Source organism: Sturnus vulgaris, chromosome 29 (genome assembly GCF_052056855.1).
Source record: "Sturnus vulgaris isolate bStuVul1 chromosome 29, bStuVul1.hap1, whole genome shotgun sequence".
Classification (NCBI taxonomy): domain Eukaryota; kingdom Metazoa; phylum Chordata; class Aves; order Passeriformes; family Sturnidae; genus Sturnus; species Sturnus vulgaris.
Window position 1 is genome coordinate 834,028 of NC_142271.1, and position 19,593 is coordinate 853,620.

The following is a 19,593-nucleotide window of genomic DNA, read 5'->3' on the forward strand; positions in this document are numbered from 1 at the left end:
TTGCAGAAATTTGAATCAGTAACAGAACAGAGGGGAGCAAACCGTGTGTAGGGAAGGGCTGGGTGTGTAAAGAGCTTTGAACATGGTTCAATACTTGATTTCTAGATTGGAGGAGAGTCTGGTAGAAGACTTAATAATGGAGGTTTCATGAGCAATCTGATTTAGCAGCAGCAGCAGCATTTTGCACAGGGCAAGAGGTACTATAGTGCTGGGAGGCTCTGGAGATGGGATTTTCCTGGAGTAATCAAGAGCTGAAGCATGGCCTCTCCTAGCCTGGTATCTCTCACACTTCATTTCAAAAGCCAGCATGTGTCTGAGCAGGCAGTCTACGTATCACATTTATGTGTGACAAGTGGAACTGCCAAGTATGATTTCCATGTGGGAACCATGGGGATTGCTACCCGACGATCCGACACTGTAGGATTACGAGATTTTCACACTTGTGCACAGAGAAGTCACCAAGATTGGATTCTGTCACAAGACTGGGGTATTCATAGTAGAAAACACATAACACAGCAGCCAAACATGCAGCCTTTTCTGCTTTCCCTTTCCTGTGTTTTCCTTGTGCCTGGAGCAAATGCATGGCTTCTCGGTCTCAAATCCCAACCAACCACACAGGGAGCACCAGGGAATTAAATACAGCCAGAGTTATCCCACAGCAGTTATTACAGGTTTCCTGGCTGGCTGATGCCAAGCTCCTACATGCTGCTTTATCCCATGATCATATGACACTGGCAGATGTGACGTATTATTTGTAAACTGACTGTGGGCTCCAGGGAGCAGCGCCGTGTGCTCCCAGCCAGGTTCCCCCTTGCTGCAGGTGTTGCTGTTGGCAAGGCCAGCACCTTGTGCAGTCACAGGGCAGGATGTGGCCCTGCTGCTTAGTGGCTCTCACTGACATCCTAGCTAGAACTGTTCTGCCTGCAAACAGCTGCACTGAATGTTATTTGTGCATTTATGTTAAACCACCAACAGCTGGGCAAGTTGTGGAGAAAGCAATCACCTTCCCATGACAGCACTGTGGATGTGCAGTTACTGCCTGGTGTCTATGTTCTTCTGGGTTTGTAACCACTTTTGTCCTTGTAGAGGTGAAAGGGTGTACTTTTTTTTCCTCTCAGCCGATCCCAAGCAATTTCTTAGGAATTTGTCAGGTGGTTTAGATGCTCTCCTCACTGCTATCCCATGTGTATCTAATATGTAGTGGAATGTAACACCAGTCCTAGGCTGGGACTTTGCTAAATGTGATGCCCCTCTAGAAAGTGAGTAGTGTCACACTGTTCACACCTTGGAGCTCGATTCCCAGGCCTCTGAACCCTCAGTCTCATCCCTTGTGTTGTCTTTTCCTCCCTGATCCTCCAATCTCTGTCCCAGGGTATGCCCAGGAGATATGCAAATCAAACCCTTGGCAAACAGATACTTGGAGCAGATACTCATCAGGGCTCAGTGGTGCTTGTGCATTCTGGGTGCTTGGAGGAAAGAGCAAACACCACACCATTGTAATAATGAGGTTTCATTCAAGATAAGATCAGATTTTGTCTGGTTGCTGGACAAGCTTTGCCAGACAAGTCATGTTGTTCTGTCCCATTTCCTAGTGTCCCTGTTTCCTTACTGTAATGTAAACTTCGTGCTCAGAAGAAGAATGCCTTGGCAACAGCTCCTGGCAGAACTCAAATCTGCATGGAGTGTCGCTGGCTGGAAAGGGCTCCACCTGTTCGCTGCAAAGGGGGGAAGCTAATATGCCGTATCTGCAAATTTTAGAAACTGAGCACTTCCTCCCTATGGAAAAACTGCTAAATGCTCGTCTCCTGCCAGGAACTGGAGGAACACCATGAGCTGGGGATGGAGACTTGCCCAGTGATGCCTGGGATTTAAATCCTATGAGCCAACTTTCTTTGCGTGTTGAGTGGGTAATTCTGGGCACTGGATGCGATTTGCATCAAGGACTGCTAAAGCTGTAATACATTAGTACCGTTCCAGAAGCCCTTGAAGCTTATCAACTGCCAAGAAAAATACAGGGATGGCAAGAGATTAGCCTGCTGAAGATCCATGATGAGAGGGAAAGACACTCACCCCGTACTCCCACCATGTCACATCACCCTGAAAGTTTTCTTAGAGTTGGGACAGAGGTAGAGAATAAAGAAGGAATTAAAAATTGAAAGACAAAATTGCTATGCTCTGTAGTTAACCTTACTTTTATCCTCTCCTATGTGTGAACCAAGCAACTGAGGGTTAGTAAGGCCTGAAATGGAAAGAATGAAATGGAAATTAAGCCTATCCCTCTATTTTTCTTCATGCCTGATTCCAAGGGCAGTTTAAGAATGGGAGTGTTTCCTAACATGAGGAAGCTACCCACCAAAAAGGCAGCATTACTTCTCAACCAACGCTTTTTGACTGTCTCCCTTCCCTTTGGGGGCTGAGGGCAGGTGTTTGCTTTGTGACTCTGCTCCCCAAGGTCATGGTCCTTACCATGTTCCTAAGGAACGTCGGATCAAATAAGAGAGGAGAACTCTGCATAGCAATAGATCCTCTCAGGTTACTAAACTTATTCACGCTCCTAAATTTAAGGTTGGAGGATTAGTAGTACTTAAAGGAGGACGTATCTACCCCTTTACTTCCTCTTTGTCCTCTTCTTCCTCCAGTAACCTCAGGTAACTCTGTTGGCTCAGCCTGAAGGTGAGCTGTACCCCTGAATCCCAGTAAAGCTGGTTTTCTTACAGGCTGGCTCATAGTGCTTCATTTGCACAAGAAAACACACAGCAGAGATGTGCTGGAGGGGTACCAGCAGTCAGGACTCTGAAAAATTTTAGGTGGACAAGTGTGTGCCCTAACTACTTCTAAATAGTGAGAATTTTGTACTTTACTGTGTATCTTGATTAAATGATGGCATGTATGAAATTATGAATACCATTAATACATGTGCAAATATGAATTCTCTGATATCATCAGTGTTAATCAGTTGATACCTTAAAAGTACACACAGAAATACATTGCAACCCCTAAAAGTTACCATTTAATCTGTTGTAACATTTTTTAAAGGCTTTCTAAAGTTCTTTAAGTTCAGAAGATCTTTAGAAGTTACCAATTTTACTCAATATCCAAGTTGTTGACTTCAATTCTTGCTCTATGTTGAACATGTCATATCATGTTAAGATCTGAGAAGTGTGTTCTTTTAGGGTGTCTGACTAAAAAATTGTGTAAATAATCCCTTGTCCAATAGTTTCTTTCATGGCACCGTGATGAGATTTTTCAGAGCTGAATAGGAGTTACTCAGTACTTTTTTGTCAAATGCCAGTTTTGGAAACTCCTTTTCCACCTCACTTTTTCAAATCTCAGCCAATGTAATTAGTTGCATGTAATGATACAACAACACAAAAAATTCTTGCATTTTGGTATTTAAGGTCTTTTAAAAATCTGTTCCTGTTACTCTGTTCTGTCTCAGTTTCATTCCTGTGTATCATCACCTTGAGCTAAAATCAATATTTGCCAGGCAGTGTCCCATGGCTGGATCACATATGTGGAACAGCAGCTTTTTCTTGATCACATACCTTGAACAGCAGCTTTTCATGACCTACAGAAGGTAGGCTCCATTAAGGGTACTCCAGCTTTGCACTTGGCTTTCTACTGATGGTAAGTGCAGATAGCAAGTGTTAAATGGTCCTGGCTTACCTGGTGTGGGTGTCCCTGACACCCACAGAGCCCTGACTCCTAATCATGGATTGCTGTCTGTAGGAGCTGGAGAGACAAATCACTTCAATGTAGGAACAGGTGGAGATTGATCCCATTATTCTGCTGGCTCTAGCATGCATTCCATCAGAACTAGGCAGGGTGGGGACCAGCACAACAGCAAGGCCAATAACAGGGAGAAATTTAAACCGTGACAGGGGCTCTTTTATGCATTTAAAGAGGCATTTAACTCTAGAGTTATATTTATCCAGTGGCTTGAGCAAGAACTGTACTTTTCCCTTGGCTGATTCTCAGGCTATGCAGATGTAGTGGATGTATTTGATGACCAGCGTAGATATAATTCTCTATCAAATACCTACAAAGCTCACACTCTAGGGACATTCTTCAGTCTAAATTTAGATTCACACTCGAGCTACAGGTAACACTTGAGCAAACCCAGCAGAGTAGTGAGTGCACAGGCAGGAGCTATGCATCCACCTTGCTGCCTTGGCTGATAAAATTCCTCTGTGAGGCTGCAGTGCTGTGGGGCAGCCAGAAGGGATGGTGCCCAAAGGAAAAGCACTGCATGGGTGAACCTTTCCTGGCTATTTCCAGAGTAATACGCTTTTAGATGAAGTCAACACTGGTGGTGTTCCCAGGTCAAAATGTAAGTAACTCATCAGGAAGATGTTAAGTGTAGTTTATTTGAAATGTGTTGGGGAAAGCTTGAAGTACATCACAATAAACACAAGTGGCAGTAAAACAGAGGTTAGATCTGAGTTTTGCAGGATCAGACTTGAATTATCAAAGAATTTCTCTTTGAGCTGAAGAGGGATTATTATGGATCCGTGTGTTTCCATGCCCACCCCTGCATGCATCACATCCTTTGCCTTCCTGCTGCATTTCAGTGCATTGGTACAGAAAGAAGATATTAATAGCTTTGTGTGGTTTGCCAGATTATGGAAATCAGGTGCTTATCCTTTCTACAGTATGTCTTAAAATTAATCAAATGCATATTGGGCATGCAGTAGTTCTCCTGGACAGTAGGAATATTTGGCTTGTGTTTCCTGCCCTCATCACCTGCTGAGACTTGAAGGCTTCATCTTTGTTGCTGAAGCAGAAGGAGCAAGTTGCAAGGAAAATCCTGATTAGATTGTGAGAATTACCCGCAGAGAGGATCGTGAAGCACAGGATAGGGAGTCTCCATCCGAACAGATGAAGCAGGCCCTGAGCAGTGTGATCTAACAGGAGTTAGCCCTGCTTTGAGTAGAGGGTTGGACCAGATAAACTGAAAGAAGACCAAACCCTTGCCTCCTGAGGCTGGTGGTAGAACCTGGTTTGCATCCACATTGCTAAGATGTAACCATGTCCTTCGCCATAATGCTTGGACCTGGAGCTCCTCCAACCTTATGAAGATGATTTTTAGTCCCCAAGATTTTTTTGTTTGTATTGTTTTTGGTTTTTTTCCCAATTTTGCTTTTTAAAATAATCTAAGAGAAGCCCCTCAGAGCAGGACTTACAGGACTGTTGCAAGCCGTCCTGGAGGGGACAGGCTGTGGACTGCCTACACAGCAAGAGTTAATAATGCTTGTTGTTTGCCAAAAGCTACTGTAGAAGACCTTGAGGTGTTTTCATTGTTTTTTTAAGAAAAACAAAAAGGGGGAGGTGTTGCACTCCATCCTGGCGGGGCAGGCTGTGGACTGCCTACACAGCAAGTAACAGCATTAGAGCCTGGACGCTGAGAAGCCAACATAAGTAACATCCAGTCAAGGTATGGTGAGAAATGAAGGAGAAGAAAAGGATTGTGGGAATGGTTGGGAGTGACCATGCAAATAAAGATTACAAAACGGTCTGTGATTGGCTGAAAGCTTTCTAGAACATTCCATCATAGCCTATATAAGTGTGTGATCAACCCCATTTCAGGGTCTTCTGAAGGAGCTACATAGACCTGCAAACATCGGACTTCTAGGGAGCAAGGACTTTATTTCTTAGAGGTAGCTGTGAGCAGGCGTTTTGGTTTATATTTTACTTTGCACCCTTGTGTGCCCCCTTTTAATTTTTCCTTATATTAAAGCTTTCCATTTCTAGTCCTTTAGTCATTCCTGTCCCTTTATTACTTATTTAGCCACTTTGCCAACACCATCGCAGGGTCAGGGTACGCTGGGACCCAACAAGTGGCACCCGAACAGGGACTCCTGATATTCAGGGAACCTGTCGGGATTCTGTCAGCCACGTCCTCTAGCCGAATAGGCCATTCCTTTCCCTTGAAGACAAGTGTGGAATTTTTCTGTGCCAGGCCTGGCAGAAGTTTCGGTGGCTCAGGTGTCCAGAGGAGGGCAGCCTGAAGCAACTGGGAAGGCACCTCACAGTAGATCCAGGGTGAGGTCCTTGTGGATGGGAAGTCCTGTAGGAGCAGGCAGGGAAGGAGCAGCATCTGCCCCATCTCTCCCCACTGACTGGTGAGTTTTGGACTTTCAGTTTCACACTTCTTTTTTTATTTGGTCAGCGCTGCCACTGGGAGGGCATATCCCATCCTATCTCTGAAGATGGGTTCCTGGATGTCCACCGTAGAAAGGGTTGCTTATAGACATTTGAAGTTGGCCCTGGCAACCCACAGGAAGGAGGTCGGAAAAAAGGAACTTAAAGTCATCTTAAAGTGGGTTTTTAAGAACTTCCCCAACATGGCGACTAACACCTTTATGATGGGCTTTGGGGACCTAGAGGGAGTGAAGCTGTGGGACTTAATAATAAGAGGAGATTGCACAATACCCTGAATGATCCCCACTTTTTATGTCATCTGGGAAGCCCTGAAAATCAGAGTGCCACCACCCCAATCCTGCTGCCACCCCCCCGATCTGGGACTACTTCCCTATTTCCTAGCCCTGTGACTGGGACACGAGAGCAGAGCCTACCAGGTGCATGGGGGCCTGTGCTATGTGCAATTCCTGCCCTTTCATGGCCCCTTTATCCTAGCCCCGTGGGCAAGCCTTCAGTCCCTCCATAGGGGGCCCAAGATGGCAATAGCCACACCATCTTGGATCCCACTTCTTCCACCCTCCTTGATCCTACGTTGTTCCAGCTTCCCTCTCACTCTTCCAAACACTATCTTGTAGCTGCACCATCAGTTGACTGCCATTTTGTTGAGTTCTTTCCTCACAGTCCCTCCCACAGTTCCATTGTTTCTGCCTGGTCTTTTATCACAGGCTGCACTTCTACCAGAGGAGCTGGAACTTCAATAACAGGAACAGCATCCTACAAAATGGTGGCAGCCTCAGGGACTGTGACAAAGCCAAGGCTGAGATCCAGGTGCCAACAACACTGCGCAAAAAAGAAAATGAGTAAAGCAACATCACCATTCTGTCTGTCAGCTTCACAATATCTACCACCTGAAGTTATTCAGATATTACCAAACACCTACCAGCAATTACATCTTTTCGGTACATACCATTTATTAACAGCAGGAAATAAGACCCCAACATCTGCAACCTCAGCACCACTTTATATTCATTGTCTCAATAAAGTTATTTGATTCTTAGATTAACTTAATAACCAAAAAAATTTGTTACAGGTATTGGGTAGAGGAAATGTCTTCATTTTTTAAACTTTAAGTGATTTAATTAAGCTATATAAATTCAATAGTAGTATTTTATTTATAGTGTTCAATTTTTATTTAAACATAATTAATTGAGTACATTTGAACAAATTTAATGGCTATTATGTCTAGCTTTTAATCTAGAAAGTATAAATAATTAATTTCATTAATTACACTAATACATTTTTATGTAATTATTTCTAATTTCACTTACACAAAGTGCAACAATTATACCTTCCATTTTATCTTATTTATTACTTACTCTACTTTTGGTAACAATTTGTCAAAGTGGTCCTGGTTCTTACTTATCTTTTTACAATTTAAGTCCATAAATTTACTTAATATATTTAATTTATGCTTTATATATATTTAATATATAAAATTATACATTATATATATTATATTTATATATTATTATCTATTTCTCCTTATATTAAAGCTTTCCATTTCTAGCCCTTTAGTCGTTCCTGTCCTCTTATTACTTATTTAGCCACTTTGCCAACACCATTGCAGGGTCACGGCAGGCCGGGCCCCGACACAGGACAAAACTGTTTTGGGCCTGAGAGTAGGATAGCGTTGATGGACTGAGCAGTGGGGATGGAGCCAGTCAAGATCGGGCTCAGCCATTCTGAGTTTGGAGCAGCCCCTGAAGTAAATGACTTCTAGACTTCTGCTTGTGCTTTTCTGGCCAAGGTTCAGGTAAACCAGTCTAAAGCAGGACCAGGAAACATGCTGATGCTTCAGCACAGGCTCAGTTGGGACTTGAGCCTGCTGCTGGGGCATCCTTTCCCAGTGCCATGGATGTTACCTGTGTTGTCTCATGTTTGCCGAGTACCTGAACTAGGAGTTAGTTATCTGGAATGTGCTTTCTTGGAGGTTTCAAAGCCGAGCTTGTGCATGGCTGTTTATGAAACAAGCAAATGGAGGAGTGATTGTGTCCTAAGAGGACAGCCTGGGATTTGCACTGAGAATCTAGACTGTCCTGAGTCAGAAAAACTCCACAAGGATCATCCTTGCACTAAAAATAGCAAGAGCTGGTTGTCCTGGTCCAGGACATGCCTCTCCTTTGGTATGAGCAGTGCAGCACAGATGAATGTGTTGATGTGATAGGTTGATAAACCAGGATTGTTTCTTTTTGAGGTGCGTGGGTATTGGTTTGAGAGGATTTTTTATTTTCATTTCTTGCCACAACAGGACTGGATGGATAGTCAGTGCTGCTCGTTTTTGATGGATCACCTGGGACTCACTTGACTGCTGTAAATAATAGATGTGCCAACGTCAAGCTATGCAAAAGGATCAGATGTTGGGATTTTGGAGGAATTCTGGACAAGCTGTTTCCCTCTCTAGTAATGAGGGGCTGTGTTTCTGCCTGAGAATGGACATGTAGTAAAAAGCAGTTCTTGCACTTCCTGGTCATGCCCTATGCTTCCCAGCAGAGGCTCACACATTCGGATGTGTGTATTAAGTTGCCAGCTCATCCTTGAATAGCAGCTTCCAGTGAACTGTAAATGCAACACAGAAAGTGCTGGAGCCAGGAATCTGAGGAAGGAGGAATTCTACCCAACCGAGCTGCTGAGACTTGAAAATCAAGCTATGCTTTCTTCTGGCAGCTTCAAAGCAGAGAGCGCTCTATAAATGCAGGCTCAGGAATGACTACTAATCAAGGGCTGTCATTCTCTTCAGCAGCTCATGGGGAACAAACAGGGAAGGTTTCCCATGTCAGACTCAGGAAAACAAAGCGATACTGCTGAATAAAGAAGTTATTAAGTTCTCTAGAACTTGCTTTTGCAATGATTACCTCTGTAACTGAGCTGCTTTAGTCCGGCTCCTGGAACTGCTGCTTTTCTTTCTCATCCCTGCCCCTAGTGAGGCCTTATTGTGTTCCCTGTTTGTCTTAGTTTGAAAAACAGGTGTCTGCTAAGGAAGGCAAGAGCCTCTCTTGAAATGGAAAAATGTAAACCCCCTCCCTCCAAATTATTATAATTTTGAAATTAAGGAGCTCTCAGGCAAAGATATGGGAATAGGAATAACAGTTCTTTACTAGGAAAATTAAAATAAAAATACAGTATTAGAAAATAACAAAACTGACAGAGTCAGAAGCCAACCTGACACCCCATCAGTCAGTCAGGGTGTTGGTGCAGTCCCATTCCATGGTGGCTGCATCCTTCTGCAGTGACGGATGTGGTTCTGGTGGAGCAGTGCTCCTGCAGAAGGTGCAGTTTTCCTCTGAAGGTCCAGTGATGATGTGGAAAGGTCTGGTTTTCCTCTGGAATCCAATGGAAAAAGACTGCTCTGATGTTCCAAATCTCAGATTTGATCTGGGTAGGAAATGCTTGGCTCCTCCCCGTGGGTGAAACATCTCATAATGGGATGATGGAATTTTATCAGTCATGCAGTGGAATTCAGTGACCATTAACAGGAGATATCTCTCCCAGAGATAGGGGTCACTGCCCCACCTGGTTTCAACAGATGGTGATAGAATACATACTTTTGGTCACATCCTGCAATACAACCCAAGACACTGTTACAACCTTTATTCAATGACATTTTGAGGATCACTGTAATCTTAAGTAAACACACAGCTTGCCTTGCTTAGAGGGATTTGATGCTGTAACTAAAACTAACACAGATCCATCATTTCAGTGGCCCTGCTGTGGGGAAGGAACTATGTGGGAGAGAGGAAGGATATCAGTGGTGAAAAGTGAAGTTTGAGCAAATTCAAAGGTTGTCCATCTGGGAACTCTGAGTTACAATTAATTTTTGAAAGTTCTGAAATGATTTTGTTTTCGTACACAAATTGAAGTTACCCTTAAGCTTTAAGGTGTGATTGCTCACAGCATGGGAAGTGCAACCCAGATGTTGCCTGCTGCCAATAAGCTGCCAATGAGGGTTGTCCATTTGATTTAATACCAACACTTTTTTTTCTCTCTCTTCCTTTTCCCTTCAATCCTTCTACCCCCTGGACATTCCCACCTCTCCTCCCTCAGGCGTGTATTGATGAAAACTTGGACATGGTGAAGTTCCTGGTAGCAAATGGAGCCAATGTGAACCACCAAGACATTGAGGGCTGGACCCCTCTTCATGCAGTGGCATCGTGTGGCTACCTGAACATAGCAGAGTGAGTGAGTCTGGGGCTATTCCGGGTATTGATAACACTTCCCTGTGCCTCCTTTCTATTCAGAGCAGGTACACAGGTGATGAATACTCTGAGCCTTGTACAATGCTTTGGAAAGCAATGCTGAATATAGGTGCTTTTCTCTTGGTATTGAATTCTGAACTTCTGAGGATTAAGGTGAAGCCTTCAACTGGTTGCCTTCTGCTACTGCCATTAGACTGTCTTACAATTCATTAGATACTTCAGCTAAAATGCCAAGCAAAAAGGAAATGGGACAGCTGATACAGGTATGTGTAGTGAAGGAGCTCCTCCCTGTGAGGGTGGGGAGGCCCTGGCACAGGTTACCCAGAGCAGCTGTGGCTGCCCCATGCCTGGAAGTGTTCAAGGCCAGGTTGGACAGGGCTTAGAGTAACGTGGTCCGGTGGAAGGTGCTCCTGCCCATGGCAGGGGTGGGATGGGTGGGATTTAAGGTCCCTTCTGACGCAAACAAGGCTGGGATTCTGTGACTGCATTTCCTTGCTACAGACAGACTGGTGTGAGTAGTGCTGTGGTTAAGTGAGGACTTCTAATTCCAGCTGCAATCCAGCACCACCAGTATGTTCACCACTAAACCTTGAGTGTCACATCCATTCATTTTTTGAACACTTTTAGGGATAGTGATTCCACCACTGCCCTGGGCAGCTGTGCCAGATCCTGATCACTATTTCTGAAAAGAAATTTCCCCCAGTCTCCAACCTGAACCTCCCCTGGTGCAGCTTGAGGTCATGTCCTCTTGTCCTGTCCCTTGTTCCCTGGGAGCAGACCTGACCCCTAACCGGCTGCCTGCTCCTGTCAGGGAGCTGTGGTGAGTGACAAGATTCCCCTGAGCCTTCTTTTCTCTAGGCTGAACACCAGCCTTTATTCTTTACCAGTTATACTGTGTTTATATATTTAGTCCACCACAGCTACCAGAAAGTTTCCAAAATTTTAATTAAGATAGCTATTTCTTAAATGCATTGAAAATAAATTATAAAACCAGGCAACCTCACCCTCCTATATTTGTGTGCTTAAACAGATACTTCTTTTACTTCTCAGAATTTTATTGATTAAACGATGTACAAGCCAAAGAAGATGTCTGTTGTTCTTCAATGAACTTTTGGTAAAGTTATGAGGACAAATTTAAAAATTGATGGTACTTGATGAGGCTTTTTTTAAAATTAGTGTAATTTCCTTTTCTTCAAAAAAAGAGTATAATCAACCAGACGAATGAGAATTAATTAATTAAGGAGTATTTAAGTAACTGTGCAGAAAGAAAAACTGTGAGCCCCTGAGCAAGGACCTTGCATTTACAATGACCATTTTTAATCTAAAAATTGGCTAATAAGGTCCTCATTTGGTAATTGAACTTGCATGAGAAAGGCAAATACTTTGTGGTGCTGTTTGATTGCCTGTGTCATTGCTCTGAAGCCAAGCACACGAGGTGTGACGTGCTGGCCTGGGTGTCCTTGCTGCAGGTACCTGATCAGCCATGGGGCCAACGTGGCTGCTGTGAACAGTGAGGGGGAAGTCCCGTCTGACATCGCAGAGGAGGCGGCCATGAAGGACCTGCTTCTGGAGCAAGTCAAGAAACAAGGTAAAGGAAGGGCTTGAATATCTGAGTAGAACCTCTGAGAGTTTCTGTATGAGAATTCTGGTGCCTTGCTGTCTGTTGGTGAAGGAATCTGAGATCTGGCCCAGGAAGCAGCAGACAAATCTTGCTTTGCTATCAGAAGAGTGGAGCAGATGCAGGAGGTTTGTGGTCTCTGTTCTGGGATTCTTCAAAGCAAGGCACCATGGTCCTAAAGTCTCATTCATCAGATCTAGTTACTTTTACAGTGAGATTTCATTCTGACCTGATATCAGTGGAAAGTGTTTTTTCACTAAGGCTTGATAAAACCGAGGTGAGATTTATGGGACTGCCTAAGACAAGACCAGGAAATGAATATTCCAGGCCTGGAGTGACATGCTTTATCCTGACCTTTCCCTAGATTTCTTCTGCCATTCCCCTTCTCATCAGGTGTGCCTGGCTGAGGGGCTCCTGTCCAGGCTGTCCTGCACAAACATCCCTGGCTGAAGAATAGTTTTGGACTGATGTTAAAGTAAAGAAATGCTTTATCAGTGTAAAATTTTCTTCATACTCACGGAATTCATTTGGGAGTGGTTGAATGTGTGTGTGAGAAGTTTAAATCGTGTCTATTAATTTCATCAAGAATGTTGGAAAAGGAACCTAAGGAATTCCTGGAACTTACATCCATTGATAATAGTCAAAGCTCAGCTACATTTGTGTCTGAGCTAGTTGATCTGGCTTTGAAGATACTCTTCATGGAGCATATGTTTGGGCTGTAGACCCCCAAAGACTCGTTCCAGTCTGGATTATTTTATTCATGCAGGTTCTGGGGGAGTTGCTTGCATGCTGGATTGAATCCAGACCCTCATTCTGACATACGGTGGTGACTTTATTTTTTAAGGTGTAGTTAGGAAGGAATCAGTCCCTCACTGCTTTGTCACCTGTTTTGATATTCCAGGGCCACCAAATTTGTCAGACACAACTTGTCCTCAGAGAAGCCAGGTTGGCTGTCACCTTATTTTCCATGGGCCTCAGCTTAGTTTCCAGGAGGATCTGCTTCTTTGTCTTGCTGTGCATAGAGGAGAGGCCAATTGGCCTGTAGTACCCCAGGTCTTTCTCTCTTCCCTGTTTAAAAATGGGAGTTATGTTTCCCATTTTCCAGCCCATAAGAACTTCACCAGACTGCCACAACTTCTCAAATATGACAGTGACTTAGGCGCTTCCTCTGCCAGCTCCCTTGGGATCCGTAGATGAATCTCACCAGGTTCTGTGGACTTCTGGAGGATAATTTTTCTTAGAAAATTTGCAAAATTATCTCTTCTCCCCTAATTGCAGAAACAGAAGCATCAAGTTTGTTCCCTTGGCTGGCTCCTCACTGAGCTGCCTGCAGCAGGGATTCAGAACTTCAGGGATGTCCTGGGACAACAGCCTCTTTCAACAGCCTCTATTTCTGCAATTCTCCAGGCTCTTTGCTGAATCATGCTATTTTTCTCGTTACTAGCCAGCTTGGTTTGCAGCTGTTCCGTTTCACGTAAGGGTGGGGCTTACCCACACGTTGGGCACCAGCTGTGGGCTGTTTGCTCCTACATTATCATGTTCTGTGGGGATTCTTTCTTATTCCAAATGAGGCAGAGAGATGGGACTTCTGGTTGCTTAGAAAGTGCAGTTTACTTTTCCTATCTTCTACAGAAAACATGAGTTCTTGTTACAGGTGTTGAGAGCATAACCAGAAGTCACAAGACTTATGGTTACAAGATCTTTTAAGGACTTATTAACCAATAAAACACTGTCAACCACGATATTTACGTTTCTAATCCAATACTAAGAAATTCTGTCTAATTACAGTGTGACCTTTCTCAGCCAATCCTGTTCTAACACGTAGATCTATTATAAAGCTATTCTGTCACCTTTATACCTACATTATTCTTTCTATATCTTAAACTTTATAGCTAAACTTTTCTCAAATTAAATGTCTCTGCTTTAAGCTTTAAATCTACATTCTTACTTCTAGCACGTAAGCTTGGAAGCTCTTCCCAAGGCCTCAGTTCAAATCCTGTTCTTTTCCAGGCTTTGATTTACAGGCCCAATGTTCTGAGAATTTCTTGCATTCTGAATTCCAACAGGGCATCCTGCTAAGATGCCCTTAAACAACCATCTGTCTGCACCAAGAAGATTCCCAGCACACAGTTTAAAGGATTGTGACTGCTGGAGGAAATGGGGTTGAACTTTAAATAAGCATCTGTCCAGCTCTGCAGCCTGTCCTCAGCAGGGGCTGTGAGCAGATGCTTGCTGCAGACTGTAACAACAGCTCAAGTGTGTACAATTTCCCTTCCAGCCTCCAGCCACTGTGCCTCCAGAAATTCCTGAGCCAAATTGGCTTCCCATGTACTTGTGAATGCCCCGTGGCTTTCTGTTTCCTGAGCTCGTGCAGCCCTCCTTGGGAACTCCAGCATGTTCAGCAATTGTGTGTAATAGCTACAAACTTGTCTGGTCCTTGGTCTGAAGCCACTTTATTTCTGATCTTTGCAAAATCCTGCAACAGTGGGTCTCACAGCTCAGACTCTGAGTTAAGTGTTTTCCTTGGTTCTGTTTTAAACCTAATGCCCCATAATTTAATTGGCAATCATGTTATTCTTATACTGAAAGCATTGATCCATAGGGACACTTGCTCTTCAGGACTCTTCTTGATTTTTGAGATTTATCATCTCAAATTTGAGATTTATCATCTCAAATTTGTACATTTTCCTGAGTCAGAGAATTCTACTCTGACTAATCTTATTTGGATTCGTGTCAATACTTGTGATTGATATATTGTCCTTCTGTGATCTCATTAGTGTGAAAACTCCACTTAGGAAAACAAGTCAAAGTTGGTTTGACTCTCGTTGGTTTAATGACAGTTGACACAATCTGTCAGCCAGACACACCTCCCTCTCCACATCATCCCCCTGCCTCTCCACATCTCTACCTGCCCCTATGCAGTCACTTGGGCCATCAGAGTAGATTTCTTCTGGCCTTCTAATGACTAAATTATTTCAAATTGGTTTTTGTCAGAATCTGGGTTTTTGCTGCTCAGTGGAATAACTCAGTACTTCCCTCAGCATGCCTGTCATGAGTGCCGCTGGAGCAGTGCAGATCCCTGTGTGTGTCACATGCAATGTCCTGAATATGGAGTGAGCACAGAGCCGGTGTCACCATGCTCTTGCAGGAGACATCTGAGGATCCTCAGACCTTCCCTGTGGATTGTACCCTCACTACAGGGCAATTCAGTCAGTTAAGCTGTTGTCCATGACTGTTGTTTCAGTCTGGGACACAGCCCATGTAGAACTCAATCCTTCAAACCTTAATGCTCAGGGTAACCACTGGCCCAACTTTCAAAGTTTTTAACTCAGTTTTTGAAACTCTCCCAGTTCATAGAGGAGGCTTTTGCTGACTGTTTTGTGGAAGATCAGAAGTAGTTTACTAATATTTTGTAGCAAATGGAACACAGGGTAACTGTAACAAGTACTTCAGAGCTTTCATCTCTTGTTCATCTCTTCTTCTGTGCTTCACCCCCTTAGGTATAGACCTAGAGCTGTCAAGGAAAGAAGAGGAGCAGCAAATGCTCCAGGACGCCCGGCAGTGGCTGAACAGTGGGAGAATTGAGGATATAAAGCAGCCTCGGACAGGAGCCACAGCTCTTCATGTTGCTGCAGCCAAGGGCTATTCTGAAGTCATGAGGTAGGAGCTCCTCCCAGGGCTGATGCATGAAATTAAGGCTGAAGAAGACATCTTGCTTTATATCCAGAGAAGTTTGTTCCATACTGAGATTTTCAGGCTGCTGTTTCTCAAATGTCTCTGTGGTTTTATGTGTCCAGCCACAGTGGTTCACCCAGAAATACAAAATACACAGGGACTGGAGGATTCCCTTTCATACTTCCAGGCCTTTTTGAAGTAATGAAAGTTTTTCAGAGAGTGAGGCTAATTTTTCTAATCATGAGGTCTGGTATTCACTGTTAGAGTAATAGTTTTAGGATCTCTGCATCCCCATGGATCCCATGGGCTGTGGGTGGATCTCTGCATCCCCCATGGATCCCCAGGGGCTGTGGGTGGATCTCTGCATCCCCATGGATCTCTTCATCCCCTGTGGATCCCCATGGGCTGCAGGGGCACAGCTGCTTCACCATGGTCTCGCCATGGGCTGCAGAGGAATCTCAGCTCTGGCACCTGGAGCACCTCCTGCCCCTCCTTCTCTACTGACCGTGGTGTCTGCAGAGTTGTTCCTCTCGCATGTTCTCACTTGGCTCTTTTCTGGTTGAAATTAAAACTGTGCAATCAACCTTTTTGTTTCTTTTTCTTTTAAAATCTGTTGTCCCAGAGGTGTTACCACCCTCTCTAACTGGCCCAGCCTTGACCAGCAGCATCTCCATCTTCAGAGCTATCAGGGATTGTCTCTGCCAGACATGGTGGAAACTTCCAGCAGCTTCTCACAGAAGCCACCTCTGTGGCACCCCTGCTACCAAAAACCAGGCTGTGCAACACACAAGTTTACTCTATTGCCCACATTAAAATCCATTCTGGAAGTGTTCATCTTTCTTGATCCTAAATTTCATAAATTTAAGTGACATGACTTGATGTCAAAGAGCTGTTTCATATCAAGCTCAAGCATTTTATTGTACTTCATGTTTCTGATTTATATTCAATCATTAGAACTTATAACTGAGTGATGAGCTGTCTCTTCCTGTACTGTGCCCAAGAACAGGAATTTAACACAGCTCATGTGAATAGAAATGTAATATCTCTGAATTGGAGTTGTTGGTCCAGTGGCCTGTTAGGGAAGGGTTGTGTATCCAGTGCTCCTTGGTGAAGTTCAGTGTGTGCAGGATGACTTAGGTCTGGACAGCCTCTCCTTGGCATTAATTGTGGTAATGATAAACACATCTCACAGCGAGCTGACATTGTTTCACTCTTGTGTATGTGATGGCTGTGCTGAAGTTCAAATCCAGAGCTTTAGTGGCTTAAACCAAAGGGGCTGACAGCCAGGAGCCAGCTAACTCTAAATGAGATGTGGAATTTGTCTGTGACCTTGAGTCTCTTAGCAGCTCTGTTTTTCCCTTCTGCCAGCTGGAAAATCAACAGAAACTCGGCACCTAATTTACAATTTCTTTCACAGAGAAGCTCACAGCTGCTCTGCTGTGACTGTTTTATTTAGCACAGTAGCATATTGGTGTGAAGCTGCAGGAGTTTCCAAGCTGTTGGTGCCATGTTGGGGTCATGCTGGATTTCCCTCAGGCTGTGCAATGGTGGCTCTGGATGGGGGAATTTCCCACAATGGAAGGTTTCGGGAGCAGTTTTACCAGACTTGTAGAATTCCCCTGGGATGTTCTTCAATATTTAAGCAACTTGGATAATAGTTTTAATAGAGGAGCTGCTCAGTGCTCTTGCCTGATCACTGCCACACCAGTGTGCATGTGGCTCTGGAGCTCCAGACTGCCCCTCTTATGTTTGTTTTGATGTTAAATATTCAAGCTCCAGGTGCTTTGGAACACCAGTGTTCTGCTCTGATGGAGACAGGAGGGTGGAAGGGGCACAGTAGTGAGGGTAAAGGAAAGGAGATCCCAGGCAAGTTCACTTGTGGAAGCTTTGCTTGAACTGTGCAAAGACTACTCTGAAAAAATGCATTTGGGGTTGTTTAATCCAAATGAGGGTTGTTTAGCATACAGGTTTTACCTCTGTCAATGTCACTGGTGCTTCCATGACAGTCCTGTTGGTCTCCTCGTGGACCACCCCACACTGTGGCCTTGTGCTCTCAGAGAACCAGGCTCAAGCTCCAATTCCCAAATCTCCTCTCCTGGCAGGTGCTGTGCTTGGCTCCCTGGCACAGGGATGGCAGTTGCAAGGGATGCTGTTTGTGTGCTCAGTGCCAAGTCAGTCCAGACTCTCTCCTCTGCTGGAGCTGGAGTTCAGACTGGGTCATCAATGCCAGAGAAGTCAAGGTGTTCTCCCAGTTCAGGACATGCTGAAAGAGAACCTTATCAATTTGACATGTTCCAGCAGGTTTTGCATCAAAGTAACTTTTCGTTCATTGCCCTTTCCATTACAGTTTTGAGCACATCCAATGGGATGTTGCTTTGGTTAATAAAAAAGTCCAGAAGCTCCTGGCTGTTAGGGAGCCAGGCTACCCACTTGGTGCCTAACAGGGGAAACTGCTCTGTCAGGAAGTCATTCCTGATGGGCAGAGATCAATCCTGCTGCTTTCCTCAGGCTCCTGATCCAGGCTGGGTTTAATTTGAACGTCCAGGACAATGATGGCTGGACTCCACTCCACGCTGCTGCTCACTGGGGAGTGAAAGAAGCATGTTCCATCCTGGCTGAAGCTCTGTGTGATATGGACATCAGGAACAAGCTGGTCAGTACACAACTAATGCAGGGTATTCTACAGCCAGATTAATAACAACTATTTCCTGCTACATGATCATGGAATCATAGAACCCCAGACTCGTCTGGGTTCAGAGGAACCTTAAAGCTCATGTCATGCCACCCCCTGCCATGGGCAGGGACACCTCCCACCAGTCCAGGTTGCTCCAAGCCCCATCCAACCTGGCCTTGGACACTTCCAGGGATGGAGCAGCCACAGCTGCTCTGGGCACCCTGTGCCAGGGTCTCACCAACCTCAAGCCAAGAATTCCTTCCCATTATCCCATCCAACGCTGCCCTCTGGCACTGGGAAGCCATTTCCCCTTGTCCTGTCCTTTCAGGCCCTTGTCCAAAGTCCTCCAGTTCTCCTGGAGCCCCTTTAGGCACTGGAAAGAGCTCTGACATCTCCCTGGAGCCTTCTCTTCTCCAGGTGAACACCCCCAGCCCTCCCAGCCTGGCTCCAGAGCAGAGGGGCTCCAGCCCTGTGGTCAGTTTAGTGGCCTCCTCTGAATTCTTTCAGAGGTCCTTGTCTGTCCTGAGATGGGAGCTCCAGAGCTGGACACAGAGATCCAGGTGGGATCTCATAAGAGATCCAACCTCATGGTCCAACTACATGACAAAGTCATAGCAGTTCTCCTTGCTTGTGCACTGGATAAATTAATATGTTGGTAAATGAAGAATCTTGACTGACAGAAGGCTAAAAAATTTCAAATATTATGGGAAATGTGACCTGATTAAACTTTTAGACTGAGCTTGTAAGAAGGAATAGAGGCTAATCTGTGCAATCCTGAGTTAGTGTAACTCTGAGAAACCAAATGGCAGCAAAGAAACAGTCTTGGAGTGCAAAGTAATATACTAATATTAAGGTATAAGACACTGAAAACAAGTGAACCCATGAGAAACTGGCAGCTTTAAATCCTCCTTGTTCTATGTATTGGTAATAAAAAAGGAAATTGAAGATTTGTGAGACATGAGTGAAGAAAAATAGGATGGAAGAAAAGGATCAAAAGCATTTCCTTTCTTATAGTTGCAGGTTTTTCCTTGAAGAGTCCTTGGATTTTCAAGAGCTTGTCCAGGGCTACTCTTAAGATTCCCATCCCTGCTGGGATGTCCACACTGGTCTGTGAGCTGCTTCCCACTGGCCCAGGGTCAGGTGTGCCATGGCAGCCTGTGGGGGAGGAGAGAAGGTTGGATGTGCTTGGAGGAGCAGCAGGGGATGAAGGCAGGCAGGAGGATGTGTTAAGA

At 44.5% G+C, this 19,593-nt stretch overlaps 1 protein-coding gene across 5 annotated transcripts in view; it reads left to right on the forward strand.

Annotated features, from left to right (window-relative positions):
* The window catches only part of PPP1R12B (protein phosphatase 1 regulatory subunit 12B), a 134,928-nt gene that overhangs the window by 26,956 nt on the left and 88,379 nt on the right, over positions 1–19,593 (forward strand). For all 5 annotated transcript variants that reach the window (XM_088180545.1, XM_014872858.2, XM_088180546.1 and 2 more), the window contains exons 2-5: positions 10,243–10,373; positions 11,864–11,982; positions 15,513–15,672; positions 18,196–18,340. In XM_088180545.1, coding sequence (XP_088036671.1) covers positions 10,243–10,373; positions 11,864–11,982; positions 15,513–15,672; positions 18,196–18,340 — 555 coding nt within the window. The remainder of the gene's footprint in view (positions 1–10,242; positions 10,374–11,863; positions 11,983–15,512; positions 15,673–18,195; positions 18,341–19,593) is intronic.